The sequence below is a fragment of the Histomonas meleagridis genome (assembly GCF_020186115.1).
Source record: "Histomonas meleagridis strain 2922-C6/04-10x chromosome Unknown contig_86, whole genome shotgun sequence".
In the NCBI taxonomy this organism is placed as follows: Eukaryota; Parabasalia; order Tritrichomonadida; family Dientamoebidae; genus Histomonas; species Histomonas meleagridis.
The window spans coordinates 148,010-167,555 of NW_027150921.1; the positions used below are offsets into that span (position 1 = coordinate 148,010).

At 29.6% G+C, this 19,546-nt stretch overlaps 7 protein-coding genes across 7 annotated transcripts; 3 read left to right on the forward strand and 4 right to left on the reverse strand.

Moving 5' to 3' along the window:
* Positions 1-1,058: 1,058 nt before the first annotated feature.
* Positions 1,059-6,010, forward strand: GO595_009155 (putative sporulation-specific protein; the record flags this gene model as incomplete). The annotated part of the gene is made up of 2 exons (XM_067922809.1): positions 1,059-1,362; positions 1,440-6,010. The coding sequence occupies 2 exons, from the start codon at positions 1,059-1,061 to the stop codon at positions 6,008-6,010; spliced, it is 4,875 nt and encodes a 1,624-aa protein (XP_067770673.1).
* Positions 6,011-6,693: 683 nt separating this feature from the next.
* Positions 6,694-7,110, reverse strand: GO595_009156 (histone H3.2; the record flags this gene model as incomplete). Its single annotated transcript, XM_067922810.1, has 1 exon — positions 6,694-7,110. The coding sequence occupies one exon, from the start codon at positions 7,108-7,110 to the stop codon at positions 6,694-6,696; it is 417 nt and encodes a 138-aa protein (XP_067770674.1).
* Positions 7,111-7,831: 721 nt separating this feature from the next.
* On the reverse strand, positions 7,832-9,406 carry GO595_009157 (Copine family protein; the record flags this gene model as incomplete). The annotated part of the gene is made up of 1 exon (XM_067922811.1): positions 7,832-9,406. The coding sequence occupies one exon, from the start codon at positions 9,404-9,406 to the stop codon at positions 7,832-7,834; it is 1,575 nt and encodes a 524-aa protein (XP_067770675.1).
* An 843-nt stretch (positions 9,407-10,249) lies between these two features.
* Positions 10,250-11,185, reverse strand: GO595_009158 (uncharacterized protein; the record flags this gene model as incomplete). Its single annotated transcript, XM_067922813.1, has 1 exon — positions 10,250-11,185. The coding sequence occupies one exon, from the start codon at positions 11,183-11,185 to the stop codon at positions 10,250-10,252; it is 936 nt and encodes a 311-aa protein (XP_067770676.1).
* Positions 11,186-11,478: 293 nt separating this feature from the next.
* GO595_009159 (ATP-dependent RNA helicase DDX55) lies at positions 11,479-13,053 on the forward strand (the record flags this gene model as incomplete). Its single annotated transcript, XM_067922814.1, has 1 exon — positions 11,479-13,053. The coding sequence occupies one exon, from the start codon at positions 11,479-11,481 to the stop codon at positions 13,051-13,053; it is 1,575 nt and encodes a 524-aa protein (XP_067770677.1).
* A 184-nt stretch (positions 13,054-13,237) lies between these two features.
* Positions 13,238-13,864, forward strand: GO595_009160 (Ras family protein; the record flags this gene model as incomplete). Its single annotated transcript, XM_067922815.1, has 1 exon — positions 13,238-13,864. The coding sequence occupies one exon, from the start codon at positions 13,238-13,240 to the stop codon at positions 13,862-13,864; it is 627 nt and encodes a 208-aa protein (XP_067770678.1).
* Positions 13,865-18,693: 4,829 nt separating this feature from the next.
* Positions 18,694-19,245, reverse strand: GO595_009161 (uncharacterized protein; the record flags this gene model as incomplete). Its single annotated transcript, XM_067922816.1, has 1 exon — positions 18,694-19,245. The coding sequence occupies one exon, from the start codon at positions 19,243-19,245 to the stop codon at positions 18,694-18,696; it is 552 nt and encodes a 183-aa protein (XP_067770679.1).
* Positions 19,246-19,546: the final 301 nt, after the last annotated feature.

A 19,546-nucleotide genomic window follows, 5' to 3' on the forward strand; every position in this document is an offset into this window, starting at 1 on the left:
ACAAACAAAATCATATAAATTATTGATTTTTAGAATTTCTTCACATTTTTTGAGTTTCAAATTCTGGTGAATGCAATTAATTAAAAATTTTATAAATATCATATGCAAAAGAAAAAGAATCAAAGATTTATGAATAACAAACAAAACATTATAAAATATTTAAATTCACACATATGTTGAAAGAATAACAGCAAAATAATATTGGATGGGAAAAAAGAATGAACATTTTAGCATAAGGATATTTTTAATAAACTGGATGCATTTCCAACGATAGAACCTAATGAATGAAATAAACCAAGAAAGTTAAACCACAAATACATATAACTAAATTTTTAAAAACACAAAACCTATTATATGCATACTAAAAAATTAAACAAAATAGACAAAAATGCAAAAAATGATTAAGTGAATCACAGATGTTTGAAAGATAGAGATAAAATGAGATAGTAATTATTAAATGATTAAACTATTTGTGTACGCGAAAGCCTGAATGTGATGGATAAAATGATAAAATATATATATGTATAAATTAGGTGTACTAAATCACAAATGAGAGAGACCAAATGATTTAATGAGTTGCACTGAAAGTCGAGATTAAAAGCGAAAATATATAACACCCTGGGGAATTTGAATAATCAAAACATTTTCATCATTTTTTATATTTATTATATGTTCAAATTTATTTTTCACAAATGCGATGAAAACGGTTGTTATCAAAAGCGTTCCGAAATAACAAATTACAAATGACAAGTTTACATAAGTAAACGATTCAAAAGATCGAAAACAAATGATTGAAAATTGAAAGACAACTGTGGGTCATTGAGGGATCATCAGGCTGAAGTTCCTGTATTCTATTTGTATTTGATTACGAGATGAATAAATCTAAATATATTCATACAATCAATCATCATAATAATTTTTTCATTCAGAAAAGTCTCATAGTTATCAGACTTTTATAGAAATTTTTATTCTAATATTAAAAAAATAATTATTTCAAAAAGTCTGCGTTTGGAGAAAATTGAAAGGATTTTTTAAGAGGGTATTTTTTACTTTTCTGAATGTGCGCGCAACAAGCCGACAAAGTCAACAGAGAATTAAAACAAATTTTAGTTGACATTGATAGATGTATTAAACAATGTGAGAATTCATGGACATCAAAGGATTTACGAGGGTTTGAGAGAAATAGTGATATGATCACAAGTAACCTTGGCAAAAAAGCAAGAGGCACAGAAACTGGTGTTATGGACATGAGAGAATCTATTTCTGAAGATCCAAAATTTGCAGCAATTTATTCAGCATTAGACAATTTCCAAAACACTAAAGAAGAAAGACTTGATAAGCTAAGAAAGATTGCACCTCGAGGTGCAAGGCTTTGAAAACACCTCTCACAAGGATTGAGCGTAGTTTAGCAGATCTCGAAAAATGCCCAGCTAATCAAGTAAATCGTGCAAAATCCATATTGGATCCAATTATCAAGTTAATTGATGATAATAGGCAAGCATTTGCTGAATTAGGATATGATTGGAGTGACCAAATTTCTGCTTTGAACGAAAAATTCGGGTTTAACGTATCACCAGCACCAAAAGCAGCACCTACACCAACAACACCTGCAGCCCCATCACCAACAACGCCTGCAGCACCAGCGCCAACACCAGCACCAACTTCTTCGGCACCAAAGCCTGCTGATATAAAGAAATTTGAAACAATGTATAAAGCAAAAGCACAAACAGCAATTTCAACTTCTAAGAATTCACTTGATGTACAAGCTAAATTAGATGATCTCAATAATTATATTCAGCAAAACCAAAGCATAATTGCATCAATTGAAGGAATGCAATCAAAAATTGATTCAGATTTGGAATTAATCCATAAACAATGGGAAGAATTAGTGGTAAAGACATGTATTCGAAATGTTGAAGGAGCCGCAAGGAGTTTTGCACGTGCAAAGGACTTTGGTCTTAAGAAAGATGCTGATGGTTTTAAGAAGAATTTTGCTGCACCAAAAGATCAAATGAACAAACCAATACATCCAAAACTTAACATATGTCCATTAGATCGACGTGAAGCAATAATTAATACAAATCCGAAACTTTCTGCTATATTTGATCAGTATGATGAATTAGTTCGTATAGAATCAGAATTATTACCTGGAAGTCAAAGCATACCTAAAGCAAGTGCAGCTAAACCACAAACAATTACTAAAGAAGTTAAACTTCCATCATCTGTAGGTTTAAGCAAAGAACAAACAGCATTTATGAAAGAATATCAATCGAAAGCCAATTTCTTTAAGGGCAAATCTAAATTATTAGCAACAGGTCAATCAGGAATTGATGATTTCCAAATATATATTGCAGGAAAACAAGAAATAATTGATTCAATTGAAGGAATGCAAAATACTGTCGATGCTGATCTTGAAATTTGTCAGCAACAATTTGAAAAATCTATAGTTGAAGCATGCCAAAAGAAAATTGAAAATATTGTTCCAACATTGAAAAGCATTCGAAATATTTTGAGTGCTAAGGTATTAAATGAAGACCGATTAGAACAACAATATAATGCTTTATATAAAGTTATGGATAATCCAATAGATCCACATGTTGCCATTACTCCAGTTGATAAAAAAGAAGAAGTAATAGCATTGAAGCCAGATCTTCTTGATGTTTATAAAGAATATGAAGATTTAACAAATAATAAAGATGAACTTATTCAAAAGAGAAAGAATGATGACAAAGTTGGCGATATTACTAAAACGGCTCAAGCAATGTTAAGGAAAGTTTCAACTGCCACAGGAGATCCTGATCAATTTGTTAAAGCTTTACAAGATTTCATAAAATATGAAAAAGAACATCATGACGAATTATTAACAATTGGATTAGACTATACAGATGAGATAAACAAAAAGAAAGAAGAAGTTGAACATTACTTTTGGAATACAATTCTTAATCCAGTTAAAGCTAGCGAAGCACGATATAATTATGGTTCAATATGTTATGGTTTAGAGGATGCTATTAGAAATCAAAATTCTAGTCGACTTAGATCTTATTTCAGACAACTTAAAAGAATGTTATACGATCATTTTGATTCACGTTATTATCCTTATTCTTTAATGGATAAAAAAGAAGAAATTATTTCATATGAATATAAAATTAAAAAAGCATTTGATCTTTATGATCAATATAAAGATCAAATTGATACATTATCTGTCAAATTCGATATATTAAATCAAATTGATGCTGTTAAAGAAACAATACCACCAACAATTAAGAAATTTAAAGAATATTATCAACAAGAAAGAAGGCATCTAAATGATAAAATACATGAAGCAGTCCGAGTGCAAGAATGTCGAAATGCTCTTGAAGCAATATCAAATGAAAATCAAAATAGATCTGATATAATGGAAATTATAAATGGAATTGAAAAAGAATTCTTTGATGAAGAATTAATGGCTCATGTTAATGAAATGCTTGCTAAGAAAGAGATTATCGCACCTAAACCACCAATTGATCCTATTGATAACTTTTCTCAATTACTTCTCGAAACATATAATAAAACAAAAGTTTTCGAACCAGAAATTTTTACAAATGGTTCAATGACAACTGAAATTATTAGACATTGTTATATGTATGCATGTCAATTCCAAAATCAAGAACTTGATTCTGTAAAATTAGTTAAAGGAGCATTTGAAAAGATTAATCAAAAGTTAAAGGAATATTCAAATAATATTGATGAATATGTTCTTTTACAAAGTATATTAGGACGTAATACTACAATTAATTTATTTAAAGGTGTTAATGATAATATAGAAAATCTTGATCGTGGTACAATTCTTGATGAAATGGATAAACTTTATCAAGATTACAAATCTAAAACAGGTAAAACAATTAATATAATTGAAAGGAAATTAACAGAAAAAGAAAATTATCAAGTTAAAACTCATAATAAAGAATTTCAAGAATATGCTAAAAATTATATTAATAAATATAATAGTGGAAAATGTAAAGCTAAAAGAATTAGTGGCGAATATATGCGAGTATTAAAATTCTTTAAAGTTGATAAAAATATTGAAATTCCATTTGATGCCTCTTTCTTAAGAGGCGCTTGTATTAATTGGCTTGATAATGAACTTGATAAAATTAAAGATACAATTATTCAATATGCTAATGGAAAAATGGAAAATCCATTATATTATTGGTGTAATACAACAAAAGATTATATGAAATTTGAACATTTTCTTGTATTATTAGAAGTATATATAACTACTTCACCTAATTTTAGATATTCATCAATGGACAAAGAAGTAAAAGATTGCATTGATCTATATAATACATTAATTGTACTTAATGCAGCATCTTTAATTAATGCATTTCTAACAACTAATAAATATGGAGATGATATTTATGGTATAAATTATAATAATAGTCGAATTCTAATTCTTCAAAATATTATTAGAAAATTATTAAATTCTATTAAAAACTTGAATTTGTATGATGGAAATAACAAGAAATTAATTGATTCAGCACTCGAAAGTGTTCAATTAGATCAATCAAAAATTGTATTTTATCCATATGAAACAAATGTATTAATACCATCAATAAAGTCTAAAATACAAAAACTTATTAATACAAATAATCCAACACAAATATTAGAAGCATTTTCATATGTCGATTATCTTTTAGGTATGAATTATCATGATTCAGAATCCGAAAAATTAATTGATGAATCATTTTCTAAATGTTTATCAACATTTGGTTTTGTGCCACATTTACATTTCTTTGTTAGTCGATGTTTCCCAATGTTTTTACGTTCACCTTCAACTGATGAGAAGCAATCTATATTCTCTATGTTGCCTTCTGGTGAAGAAATTTCAAAATGTGTCATCAAAAAGTTATCTGATTTTAATGATGTATTAAGTCAAGGATTTAGAATACTTACAATTGATCATATTACAGCTGATATATTACATTTACTTCATCAACAAAGATTTGATTCTAATGATTATCAATATATCTTTAAAGAAAAATATCAATGTGAAGACACATTATGGTTTAAATTAAGATTGAAAAATAAATCTGATTATGGAACTCGTGTAAAAATGATATATGAAGATGTATTTTCATATCCACAAGGTATAACTTATCCAAGTCAGAAAAGTATGAGGAAGATATATTCTGATAATGTAATCATAACAATATTCCCAATCTCTGATCTAGCTATAGCACTTGATATGACACCAGAATCATGTCCATATAAAATACGTACAGCATATCCTTTACCTAATTTATTAGATGAAGATATTTCATATAATGTTAAATATGATGAATGGCAACTTATTGTTGAAACTAAATATCAAAATTTATGTGATTTATTTAATGAGAAACAAACGAATTATCCAATAACACGTGCATTATATTATCAATCATATAATAAAAAGGCAGAAGATGATACCAAAGAAATAGTTTCTAAATTTATCAAAATGACTCATGATTATGATGTTAATAGACAACAAACATATGCTGAAAATAGAAATAAATTATATAAAGAATATATTGATACTATTAAAGATAAAGAAATATTAATCGAATTCGAAGGAAATGCAATCGAAAAATGGAACCTTCAAAAAGTTACAAAAGGTATTAATATGTATTGTTCTAACTATGGAACTAATAAATTCTTAAGTCGCACTTTCGTATATGAACCTTCACCAGATGGTTCAGGGATGCGTGTATCGTTTGGCGATGGAGAAGTTGTAATTATGCCTAATAAACATTACGTTTGGATTTATAATTTCCAAATCGCACAAGAGCATGACCATAAAATGGCTGAAGGCGTCACAGTAAACATTAAAAGAGGTAAAGTTCCGGATTGCATTCCAATAATTTTGTCATATGCACCAAGAATGGAAAGTTTGGCAATCAAAATTGATGCTGATATCGATCAATATTTAAAGGAACATGGAATCCCACAAAAGAAATATATCCACCTTGACTACTTCAGAGAATTTCCAAATTAAAGAATAAAAAGCATCAAATTCCTTCAATCTCGTTTTATATAATTTTGCGAATATTTAATGTAATGTATAGTTATGGAATTTGTGGTATCTAATTAAATTGCTGATGTAATGATTGAGCAAGTTGTGTTTTAAGTGAATATAACTTTTTTTAATTAGTTCTATGGAGAGATAAAATGAAATATAGTCAAACAGCTTTAACCATTACAACTTAAATTTAAGTGTTTTCGGTATGATAGTAACAGCAATTCAAATGGTGAAAGTAATTTCAAATCCAAATAAAACATTCCCAACCTATAACAAAATTGACCTTATCCTAAACGGTCACCATAATAAAAACAAATTTATCGAATAAGAATTAATCAATGAATAAAATATGTTTAATTTCATTAAAAGTAAGGGGAAAATAAAATAGTAAAATTATTTAAAGTTAATTCAAATAAAAGAAGAAGAAATAAAAAACACTCCAAAGCTTATGAAAGTATTAACGCCATTACTATTACATATATCTGTTGGTATAGAGTCAAATTCAAGTAATTTTTTTTTTTTTTAATATAATGAAAGGTTTACCCTAATCAGACATCAGAATGTTTGGAATTTTGGAAAACATTAACGATCGTTTGGAATTCAAACCAGGCGGTTATCGCTATTAACAGTAACTAACAGGTATAAATATTTATTTAAGTTTAATTGCGTTCTCCACGAATTCGTTGTGCAAGTTGAACATCACGTTCCATAATAGTAACACGGTTAGCATGAATAGCACAAAGATTCGTATCTTCAAAAAGTCCTACAAGATATGCTTCTGATGCTTCTTGAAGTGCTGCAATAGCTGATGATTGAAAACGAAGATCTCCTCTAAAACCGGACGCAATTTCTCGAACAAGACGTTGGAATGGAAGCTTACGAATTAATAGATCTGTGCTCTTTTGATATTTACGAATTTCTCGAAGTGCAACTGTACCTGGTCTAAAACGATGTTGTTTCTTTGCTCCTTGTGAATCAACAACTGGTGTTGACTTACGTGCTGCCTTAGCACCAAGTGATTTACGTGGTGTCTTACCACCTGTAGATTTACGAGCTGTTTGTTTAGTACGAGCCATTCAATAAAATGAAATTCATTTAATGGAGGGAAAACTTCTTTATACTAAATTGCCATTTTACTCCCATTTATTTTGAAATATATTCTAAACTTTTTCATAATTCAAAAACATAGATATAAAACGACATCAAATTACTTTTTTGTTTTGCCGCCATTTTTTGAATGAAATTTGAGGCGCCCCCATTAACCGTTAATAACATTAATTTCAACTCATATTAATAACAAGTTTAATGAAGAAGGAATTTTAGATAAAACAAATTTTAAGTTTTTGGAATTTTTATCATATTTTTTACCTTATTTTGCTAATATTGAAGAATATCGGAAAATATTTTTTTTATTGGATTAAATCAAACAAGAAAAATTAATGAAACTTATCCAAGCGAACAAATAATTAAAGAATTCCTATTAATATTGTGGATATATATATTAATAAGAACACGTCACTAAAAATTAATTAGAATTTTTTAATATTTAAAGCTGAATATAATAATATATCATTGATATATTGATCCCATTTAACTTAAAAAAATGACCATCCGATTTGGTATTTTACCTGTTTTATCATTCTTTGATATTTGATTCATTAGTTCGTTGTATGATATTAATTGATTTTTGGTCATACATTTATCGATTATTCGAATTAATTACATTTTCTATCAATCGCCGAACACATTAATACATTTAACTTAAAAAATCATTTACTTAATTCACTTCTATCATATTCAATCAGCAATATTTGGAATAAATCCATGCGATGCGCAGAACTCATCCACCTGTCTTGGCACCTCAGCCAGCACCTCCGCCGCCAGTCCGACGTTACCATTGTTCATGAACTTAACGAACGGCACAAACTGCACAATGTCTCTTTTCATTCTGATTCCGCCTGAAGAGACCAATGGCACCTCGTCAGCGTCCAATTGGTCCATAGCGCTAAAGTCAGCGTTACCGACTCCGACGATGATTATACTCAAAGGCGCGTCTGTCGCTTGTACAATTGCGTCGATTGTCTCTTGCATGTCGTTAATTATTCCGTCTGTAATTATCATCAAAATTGTGTACGTTTTGCTCTCGTTCCATGACTGTATCGAAACAGCTGTCGCAGCTCTGATCACCGGAGAAAACAATGTAGGACCTGACAATTGCACGCATGTTAATGACTGTCGATACGCAGCAAGAATGCCATTTAACCCATTGACGTTCGGATTGTTCGGGTCAAATGTTAACGGGAAACAATGGTTGATGACGCCATTGATCTTTCCACCAAATCCATAGACAGGAAATTGTTGGTCACTATCATACGGACATAAGACACTGCCGACGTTGTAGATGCAGGTCTCGTATTGGTTCATCATGCCATCGTTATGAAGGAAATGTAATGATCGTGGATCACGCGGATCGCGATTGGACGCGGTGTAATCAATGGCCGTGATCATGTTCAGCTGGAGGCCGCTGCGCATGTAGTCCCAGAACGTAGGCTTGTGAATTAATTGCAAATTGTTGAATCTGATGTAGCCGGCTTTGGTCTTCTTCTTCTTCTTGTCAACGTAGGAGATCTCAATTGGCGTGTTTTGGGTTTCCATTAACTGTGAGATGGAGCGTTCGACTGAACCGATTAATACATCTGGCCGATTCTTGACAAAGTCCATAATGGAGATAGTAATGGGCATCTCAATGTCTCCATTACATAGGGTTTGGATTGGGACTTGGAAACTCTTGAATGTGCATCTGTACTTTTTAGGAATAACTTCTGATCTGAAGATTGGTAACTTTTTGCCACTTTCGCTGGGCTTGGATAATATGAAATAGGGCCAGTTGCGTGAAAATGTGCGCATTTTGCGGAGATCACTGACTGATAACATACCTGAAACTATTGATCCGCATTGAGCTGCTTGTTCAGTTGTAATTACTAAGGTACCACGCTTGTTAGTGGCATGTGGATGCTTTAATTCAATGCGTAATTGGGTTGGACCATTAGAAACTAATGTTTGAATATCTGTATCAGCATAGCCAACTAAGTCATGTTTGGATAAATCTGGATTTTCTGAGTCACAATCATAGACAGTAAAACGAAGAGGTTGGTGAGTCTCGAAAATATACATGGCTTGGAAAAATTTGACCCAGTTTGGATTTGGATCATCCCAAATGACTTCTGTCCGTGATACTTCGCAATATTTTCCATTCACTGGAATGGAAAGTACACACATGGGGTCACTTGGTGAACCAATATCTAACTTAATGACATTTTCGCAAGAAACATGAATATTTAAAATTGGATCTTTGGAAGCGTTGTCAATCATAGTTTGATTTCCAACGTTTGCTTGCGCTGAATTGATGATATTTTGATTATGTGATATTGTTCCATATGCAATGCTCATTATAAAAATATGGATAAAAGTGCACATTCAAATTCATCATTCAAAAAGTTGCAAACAACTTTCTGAATTATCTGTTCGTCCAGTTAATTGAATGTCAAACCGGCCGGTTAAATCTAACGGTGTCCCGAGATAATTGTGAGAAAGGTGATTAGTTTTGAATGAAAGACCGTTTATTATTGAGCGGAAAACGAATGACTTTAGTCATTGTGTAGAATTTTGTTTTTTTCATGAAAATTATCGAATTTATGTTATCAACTATAATATATTTTTGAATAAAAAAATGATTTCTAAAAATATCTTATATATATGTATACTAGCAAATTAATAAGCATAAAAAATCCTGAAGTTTCAAAAAGTAATTTCTCCTTAAATTATTTTAATATACCAAAATAATAATAAAAAATTAATACAGCACTTATTTTAACAGCTAAAAATGGTTATGGAGAAGTATTTAAATTACTTTTTGAAAAAAAGGAATTGATATTAATACTAAAAATATTTTTATTTGTTTTATTTAATATTCATTTTAATAATTTTTATATTTTAAAATAATATTTGGAAATTATTAAATTAATTGAAACAGCACTTATGATTGCATCTGATAATGGTGTATCTTCATCACGTTACTTTTAACTCTATGAAGGAAATCCTTCAGAAATTCCATATACTTCTGAATTGCAGTAATGTTATCTCAGCCTTTTTGTTTTGTTCTTTTTCTGAAGCTGTTACATTTTCAGGTTTTGCTTTATTTTTTTATTCGATATTTTAACCATTTCCAACATCTGATGAAGATGCGAAGTTATCTGTTGATTGTTCACTTAGTGAACTTTTTGAAATTGAAAAAGAAATTGAATCTGATGTAGAACTGGATTCCAAATCTATTAAATCTATTTGATCGCTTTGTGTTTTCATTTCTTTACTTTGTTCATCTTTATTTTCATGTGAAGTTTCAATTATTGATTCTTCTTTTAGATCATCTTCTTCCTCTATCACATGATCCGATATTTCACTTGTTCCATATGTTTCTTGCATGTTTTCATCACTTGTTTCAGTTGAACTTGGAAATTTTTCAAGATTAGTTCTGGCGATACTTGCAGATTCAACCATTTTAAGCCTTATAAATGATTGATATGCTCGTTCATACATTTCTTTAGCTAATTGATTTCCGCCATTACTCTCACTAAACTTTGCAATTTCAAAGTAAAGTTTGGCACATTCTGATGTTTCTTTTCCATTATGTGAATTTATTAAATGATCAATCGCTTTATTAAATAATGTGGACGCTGAATCATGATCTTTGTAATACGATTTTATTTTGGCAAGAATTAGATTAAGTCTGTAATTAAGAGTTTCATTACTAGTGTTGGCTTTAGAATACGGAGAAATTGTATTTTTGGCAATACGAATTTGATTGGAACGATCTTTTTTGTTACTTGAGTTGAGTTTGATATGAGCATCTGCAATTTCTATGGCTAAGGAAATGTTGTCTTCTTCTGTTAGATCAAGACGAGATGCTAGTGAACTTGCTCTGGAAAGATGACGAATTGCACTTTCTGGACGATTTTGTAAATTATAAAAAACACCAAGATCTTTGATTGAATTAAAAAATTCGTATGATCCTTCCCCATAAAATAAAAAACAAAGAGATTTTTTTTGTGCCAATAGATTTAAACGATCATTATAATCCAAATTATCATCCATTAGCTTTTCATGTATTTCTTCAAGCTTTTCGTTGGGTGGTCTTTTATCAATAGGATTATTTTGAAAAAAAAAATCGGAATAATTTTCTGTTTGAAATGTTGAAAGATTTTGCTTATTTCTTTGAGACAGCGTAAAGCCACCACTCGTACTCTTCAAACGTGGACTTATTGGCTTTTTTCGAGTGGTTTTTCCTTTGTCCATCCAAAATCCTATGTACGTTAATTGTATCATTTCACATCACATATCTGAATTTTTTCTACTTTTTCAAATGACTCTGCTTGACCACAATCCAAATGACCAATGCAGGCCCATGGGAAGATCTCAATAGCATTGTACCAAACTCAATATCACCAGAAACAATAGAATCACTTCAAAAACTTGGTTTTCCTACGATGACTCCTGTTCAAAGGAATGTTATTCCTCATCTTATGAATCATAAAGATGTAGCTGCAGAAGCAACTACAGGATCAGGAAAAACGCTTGCATTCCTAGTTCCTGCTATTGAATATTTAAAGAAAAAATCAGAAACATCACCAAAGGATTTATCAGTTTTAATCCTTTTACCTACACGCGAATTAGCCCAACAAGTATTTAGTGTTTGTCAATCATTTATACAATATCATCCATATCTCAATCCTCAACTCTTTATTGGAGGATGCCCCTTATCAGAAGATCTTGAACATTACAATGCAAATCAACCAAATGTAATTGTTGCTACGCCCGGCAAACTTCATGAATTTATTACTGAAGTTCCACCTAAAACGTTTAAAGGACTTGAATTATTTATTATTGATGAAGCCGATCAAATTCTCAAAATGGGAATGGAAGTTCATCTCACCGCTATTTTCCAAGCCCTTCCTAAGCAACGTCGTACTGGATTATTTTCTGCCACATTAACAGATTCCCTTAAAAGCATCTGTTACACCGGCATGCGTAATCCCATTTTCCTTGTCATCAAAAGCGAAGGTGCCACTCCCAGTGAACTTGTCAACTATTATGCCATTGTTGATGATAATTATAAGCTCACACAACTTGTTTTATTCCTTAACACTACAGCCCTAGGAAAGAAATGTATCATTTTCTTGCTAACAGGTGCCATTGTTGAATATTTTCATGAAGTTCTTCAACTTCTTTTTGGTACTGAGCGTAATGTTATTTCGCTCTATGGCCAAATGAAGCAAAGTGATCGCGAAAAATCACTTTCTGATTTTCGTGAAAATGAAGGCTCATTATTACTTGCCACTGATATTGCAGCACGTGGCATTGATATTCCAGACATTGATTGGATTATTCAGTTTGATGCGCCACAAGATCCGAATATGTTTATACATAGAGTTGGACGTACTGCACGTATAGGTAACAAAGGTAATGCGATTTTGTTTCTTCGAGATCATGAGGAACGCAAAGGTTATGTCGATTATATGATTGCAGAAAAGGTACCAATGGAAGAAGAGAATATTCCAATTCCAGAAAATGCAGAAGAAATTCTAAATAAGATAAGAGAACATGCCAAAGAAAACAAAGACTTTTATCAAAAATCAATTAGGGCTATGGTATCATACGCAAGAGCTTATGGCGAACATAGGTTGAAACTAATATTAATGAAAAAAGATGTCGATTTCATAGCACTCGGTAATTCATTTGGGCTCGTGAGATTGCCAGTGATGCCCGAGCTAAAGAACTTGAGGAAGAAACAAGAAGAATACAATAATAAGTACGCGGATTTGGTGCCTGAGGAATGCAGAAGCAAACCGGATATGATAAAGCCAGTGGAGAAAAAGAAGAAGAAACAAAGAACTGCAGAAGAAGAAATCATAATGTATCAACAACTGCATAGAAAGGGCGGATTTAGACCAAGAAGGAAATGAGTAATATTATTGTTGTGAAAAATAAAAAATATTTTTATTTATTAACAATTCATTTTTCAGTGAAATATCATTGCAATAGCCGCAATTCATTAGAAGTTTAACAAACTTATTAAATTTTGGTATTAAAACCTCAGAAACGTTTTTGGACAGCACTTTTCGTATAAGAACACAAATTTCGTATTAAATGGTTTACATTAACACAGGCGTCTGCAGACCAATGTCACAGGACGGTTCTGAACTTTTTCCCCAATCAAATGTATCTCGTGCTGATTTGAAGCTCGTACTTCTTGGTGATAGTGCAGTAGGTAAAACTAAACTTGTTGAAAGATTTTTATTAAAAGAATATAATCCGGTTAATAATTCAACATATGCTTTAACATTATATGAGCATCATGAGAACATTGGAGGTAAAGATATATTGGTAAGCATTTGGGATACTGCTGGTCAGGAAAGATTTGAGAGTATTCATCCTGCATTTTTCTATGGTGCTCATGCAGCTATTCTTGTTTTTGATGCAACACGAAAAGAAACATATCAACATCTCGAAGAATGGAACCAACAATTAGTTTCACAAAGAAATCAAATTCCAGTTATTGTACTTGCCAACAAAATGGATTTAAACCCATCAGTTACAAAAAAACACTTTAAGTGGCCGGCTTCACATAATTACCCACTTTATTACACATCTGCTGCAAAAGGTGCAAATGTTGTTCCTGCATTTCAAGAAGCAATTCATCTTGGGTGGACACACAAGAACAACCCAGATGATGTGATGGGCGTTATTTGTGAGTTGCTTGCTAAGGAAAAGTAATAAAAAAATGTATCGAATTTTTTTATTCAAAAATGTTATTATCTTTGTATAAGTTTTTTGGCTTTTAACTTGGTGAAATATTGTGTTTTGTCTTTGAATAGAAATCTAACTTAAAACATTGCAAAATTTTAATGAATAGGAGTCAATCAACGATCCTCTTTACAGAATTAATTTTTAATATAAAATTATATGCACAACAAGTAATACTGATCAGACTACATTAAAAAACCTTCTAACACAATTATAGAGCTAAATATTTATATTTTTAATTTTTAGAATTTAATTGAAAAAGTTATCCTTGTAAAAAAAATGAATACTCAGGTTATTGAAAAAGTGGATGAAATTATGAGTTACATCCCTTACAGCAAAAAATGTCCACATAAAAAACCGCCATAATAAGTAAACTGGTAGGTATACCTGGCCGGGGGCGGGGCCCCTAGGGTCCCTGGGATTCGTTCCGACCTAAAATTTTCATTGGGGGGACCCCAGGTCTGACACCTCCGGAGGCCTCAGATCCCCCGAGTGTGCTCGCTCCGCTCGCTACAAAAATCAAAATATCAAAATGATTTTTGTGAGCCATACAATTTGTCTGAAAATTTGAATGCACATTCAATTTTGAGAGAACGCGAAACTTTTTGATAGGTACGATAGCACTTTTAGCGCCACTTTTCACGTAAACCTATCAAAAAACTCGCATAACCAACACGAATTGTGTTCGGTTATGTTTGGTCGGTCATTTATTTTATTCAATTCATCTTTGGCCGGACAAATATCTTGTTTGGTAGGAGGTTAGTAGTCAAAAAGCGACGGTTATTGTTTGATCTTTTGGCAAACTTTATTTTTATAAATGCTTAAACCTGCGACTAAAACATATTTTTGTACTTCACAAAAAGAAAACCGTTTTCCTCTCGAATTTGTGGATTCTCAAAATTCTAGATATATAGTAGTACAACAATGCAAGTGTAAATTTAAGGAATATTTAGTTTCTGATGTTTCAATGCATGCTGATTTTATTGAACGTGACCATTATGATAATTATTTTTGTATTTATACGAATGAAAACAGGACTAAATATAAGAAATATGAATATAAAAGTAGAAAACCAAATTTTAAAATATGGTTTAAAGAAATGAATGGTAAAGAAATTGAACCAGAATATTTTATGTTAGAATTATTATTAATTTATTAAATAAAAATCATTTTTTATCAATGTTTAGTATTGAGAATGTTGTGAAAGGTATAAAAACTAATGTTGTTGCTGCTCCTGAAATTATTGACCAAGATGACTTACAAAAAGTTTTAGAAAATTATTCTACAAATGATCAAATAACAGAAAAACTTAATACTATAACTTCGATTACATTACCTCAATTATATTATAATAAATCACAATCAGATGAAAAATATTCTACAAAAAGTCATACACATAGTACAATAAATAATGATTTAACAGTAAATGGAAATGTACAAGTTACTTCATTAAATGGTTTTCAATTATCAACTGCAGAAGGTGGTAAATGGGATACAAAATTATATGTACCATCTATTATTACATTAAAAGATGATGGTGTTGTAGAAGTTGGTCAATATATTGATATGCATAATAATGCAGATTATGATAAACCTGAAACATTTCCGCCATCAGAGCATATACATACTTTTGATTATGTTAATTTTAAAAAGATTACTATATCTAATGATAAATGGCAACTAGCAGCTATTTCACAAGAAGAAAATAAAATAATATTTAGTATTCCTCAAGGAGAAGATGATACTCATCCTCCTGAAATAAAAGTTTTTTTCATAGAGACCTGTAGAAAATTTATGTATTAACAAACCAAATTATAGTGATATCCAGAATAAACCAACATCATTCCCACCTGAAATTCATACACATGCAGAATATGCACTACTAAATCATACACATAATTTTAGTGATTTAACATGTACTTCAATTAATGGTTTTGCTTTAAATTCATCTCCTTCATATTCAAATTTAGATATTAGTGTACCCTCAATTGTAGTTATTAAAAATGATGGTGTTTTAGAAACAGGTCCTTATATAGATATGCATGATAAAAATGGGTATGATGCTGATTATAATTGGAGAATACAAGCTTCTGATGATAATTTAGTGATAAAACCAAATCAAGGAGTATATGGTTTCAGTTTTATTCAAAAAAAAGGTGTATTCGATTGTAATAGTTTAAATGTCACAGAGATAACTTGTTACAACACTTTTCAAAGTATAATAGAAGAATCAGGAAATACGTATAATTTATTATGAAGAATTTATCCAAATTTTCCTTCTAGTGATCCAAAATATGGAAGATTATGTTTTGAGGCAATAACACAGAAAAAACTAAGTGATAATACTTTTGATGATATAAGTGGTTCAACATATTTCATTCAAACTACATTTAGTACAATCGAAGGTGATGGATATATTGAACAATTAAATACGACTATTATCCATAATGCTCCTGTTTCAGAAGATTTAACACAATTTCAAATTGGTTCACCAGTATTTTTAACAGGTAATGTTTATGCTTTAACCAATGAAGGTAAATATGACACAAATACTTCATCAACTGATTGTATACCATCAGTTAAAACTACAGGTACTTATAAAGAATATATAGGTATTTGTGTAGCTAAACATGAAACTGGATATAAAGCTTCAATAGGTAATGTTATTAAAAGAGAAGTAGAAATTTTACAGAATACTATTGATTTCGCTTCACATTGAGATTTTTATTTTAGAGTAAATAATACTACAGATTATGAAATTGGTGATGTAGTATTATTTGATGGTAATAAATTATCAGATGATTTAGTAATATCTACTAAAATATTCAATTCAATAGTTGGTAAAGTAACAGGTATAATAGATGAACATTTATTAAGTGTATTTAAAGAATAAAAAAAATATATTTATTTTATATATGTATCCAATTTATAAAAGAAAGAGAGAAATGCAAGATGCATTCGAAACAATAGTTAAAAATGAATTAAATAATCAAAATTCACAATTAAAAGGTAATTTGAGTCTTCAATATTTTATTAATCTTTTGAATGAAAAATATAATAGGGAGATTAAATTTACACCTGAATTTAATACTGGTACAAAGCCATTAGTCGAAACATACAACAATTTAGTTAATTATTTTATAGATGACAACTTAGAAAGAATAACAGATAAACAATATAAAAATAAACATTTTAACAATTATGAACAATTTGAATATAATTTTATTAAAATTTTTATCGAAAATGAAAAAATTACACCTATCAATAGAAAAATTGGAGGAAAAACAATCCCAGAGCATTATGCATATTATAATATTGAAAAGACTATCAAAAAATTGAATGAGATTTTGCACACGAAGTTTTTGAAGCTGAAAAAAAGCCTATCAAATTTAATGAATATTGTAAAGAATCAAAAGAATATTAATGTGATATCGAAATAATTGATAATAAAATTGGGAACGTATAATGGTGAATATCAAATGGATTTATTTTTTTCTGATTATGATGGAATCACTAAAACAGAGACAAAATATTGTTATTTATTAGCAGTTGAAGTTAGGTCTAGATTTTTATTTTATTCCTATACTAATACAAAAATAAATGATAAAATAACTACAAAGAAATCAATAGAATCTATAGCTAATACTTTATTTATTTTATATAATATAGGATTTAATCCTAAAATTATACATTGTGATTCCGAAAAAAACATTTTTATCAGAACCTTCACAATATATAATAGCACATTTATCTGGTGTAAAAATAATTCCAGTAAAAAGAATAATTTTAGAAGATAAATCTTATCCTATTCATACTTCTTTAGCTATAATAAATAGAATTTGCAGAACTATTAGAGATATGGCTGATAATATGGGTTTAAAAGAAATAGACCTATATCATATGAAGAAAATTGTTGGTAATTATAATAATTCATAACATAAAACATTAAGTCAATTAAATCACAAAATAATTTCACCATTAGAAGCTTTTAATCAAAGAAAATCTTTTGGTTTAGAGTTACATAAATTAAATGATAAAATTATAAATCAAGAAGGATTTTATTTACCTCCTGGTACAACAGTATCAGTTTATAATACAGATCAACTAAATAAGAGATCAAAAATATTATCAGATATTTTTATAGTAGATAATTTCGAAAAAGGTAAATATAATATTTATAATGAAAAAGGAATAAAAATGTCAGTACCAAGATATTTATTAAATCCTGTGCCTAATCTCATTAATCTTAATAAATAAATACTTTTTCTAATGATATATTAAATTCATTTATTAATGTGTTATATTCTTTATTATATTGAGAATTAAAATCATATATATTAATCTTAATTGAATGAACTTTTTTAATTGGATTTACATGTTTTAAACAACCAGGTTCAGGATCTTCATAACTTAATCTAACTTGATTAAAATCAATTTCTAAAATTAAACTTATAGCTTGTACTAAATCATTAGCATTAATAATAATTTTTCCACTATTATCAATTAAATTTGCTATTAATTTCACATTATTCGTCTTTAATATCGCACTAAATGTTGAAGCTATATGTTTATATAAAACACTTGCATTATCAGTATTAAGTTCAGTTTTCCTTGTAATTATTTTTGGTGTTTCTTCATTAACTTCAGGATAATGTGCTGGTGTTTCACTATTGTTATTATTTATAATAACTTTACAATTAGCACTAGAACTATTATGTTTAGTATTATTCTTCCCTACATAAGGTGGGAAATCACTTATTTTAATCATAAAAAATAATGATTTTTAAATTTTTTTTTATTTAGAAACCACGATTACTGTCAATATATGTATATAATGCTGTTTTAACAGCTTCATATTTATTCTTATCTTGTAAAATTTCAGAAACTGCTTGCTTTGAAGCGCTTGTTAAATAATTTTCTCCTGTATCTTCTCTAATATATTCCTTAGCTGTTTTCTCATCTTTAATATTTTGACCTGCCAATATCTTATTCATTCTTGTTTTTATAATGTCATTATAAAATTTAGCAGATACAATAAGTATTGGAAACATTCCTTTAATCAGAGCTAACTTTCCAGGAAGTTGTTCATCATTAGCATTATTCTTTTGATAATCTTTAAGATAATCATTATAAATTGGCTTAATAACATAACTAGTAAACACTTGATTTGCTGTTCTCCTTCTTGGCTTGTGTGTTTTATAAACATCTCTAACACCTGTATCTTGATAATACTTTAAATTAAATTTATCAACAGTATCCATAATTTGTCTACCTTCTGGGGTAGGTTCTGCCCTAGGATCATCAAATGGCTTATTATCATCATATGAAACTTTTCTTATATATGTATCCATAAATTCATCGAAATCCTCTATATGTCGACCTTTTGCTCTCAAAAGTTTTCTATTTTGTGGACTACCATATCTTTGTTGTAAAAATTATATATATTGTCTTTCATAGGGGTCATGTTGTTTAACTGTCCATCCATTTACAAATTTTGCTCTTTTATGTTGATCTGCAACTATAACATCTGGAATACCATCCTTATTTATATCTTCTTCAATTGCAGTCCAATGATATCTTGGATCCTTTTTATCTTTATTATGTTTTTCAACTAATGCTCTTGCTCCTTCTATTGTTTGAAGCTCTCTAATT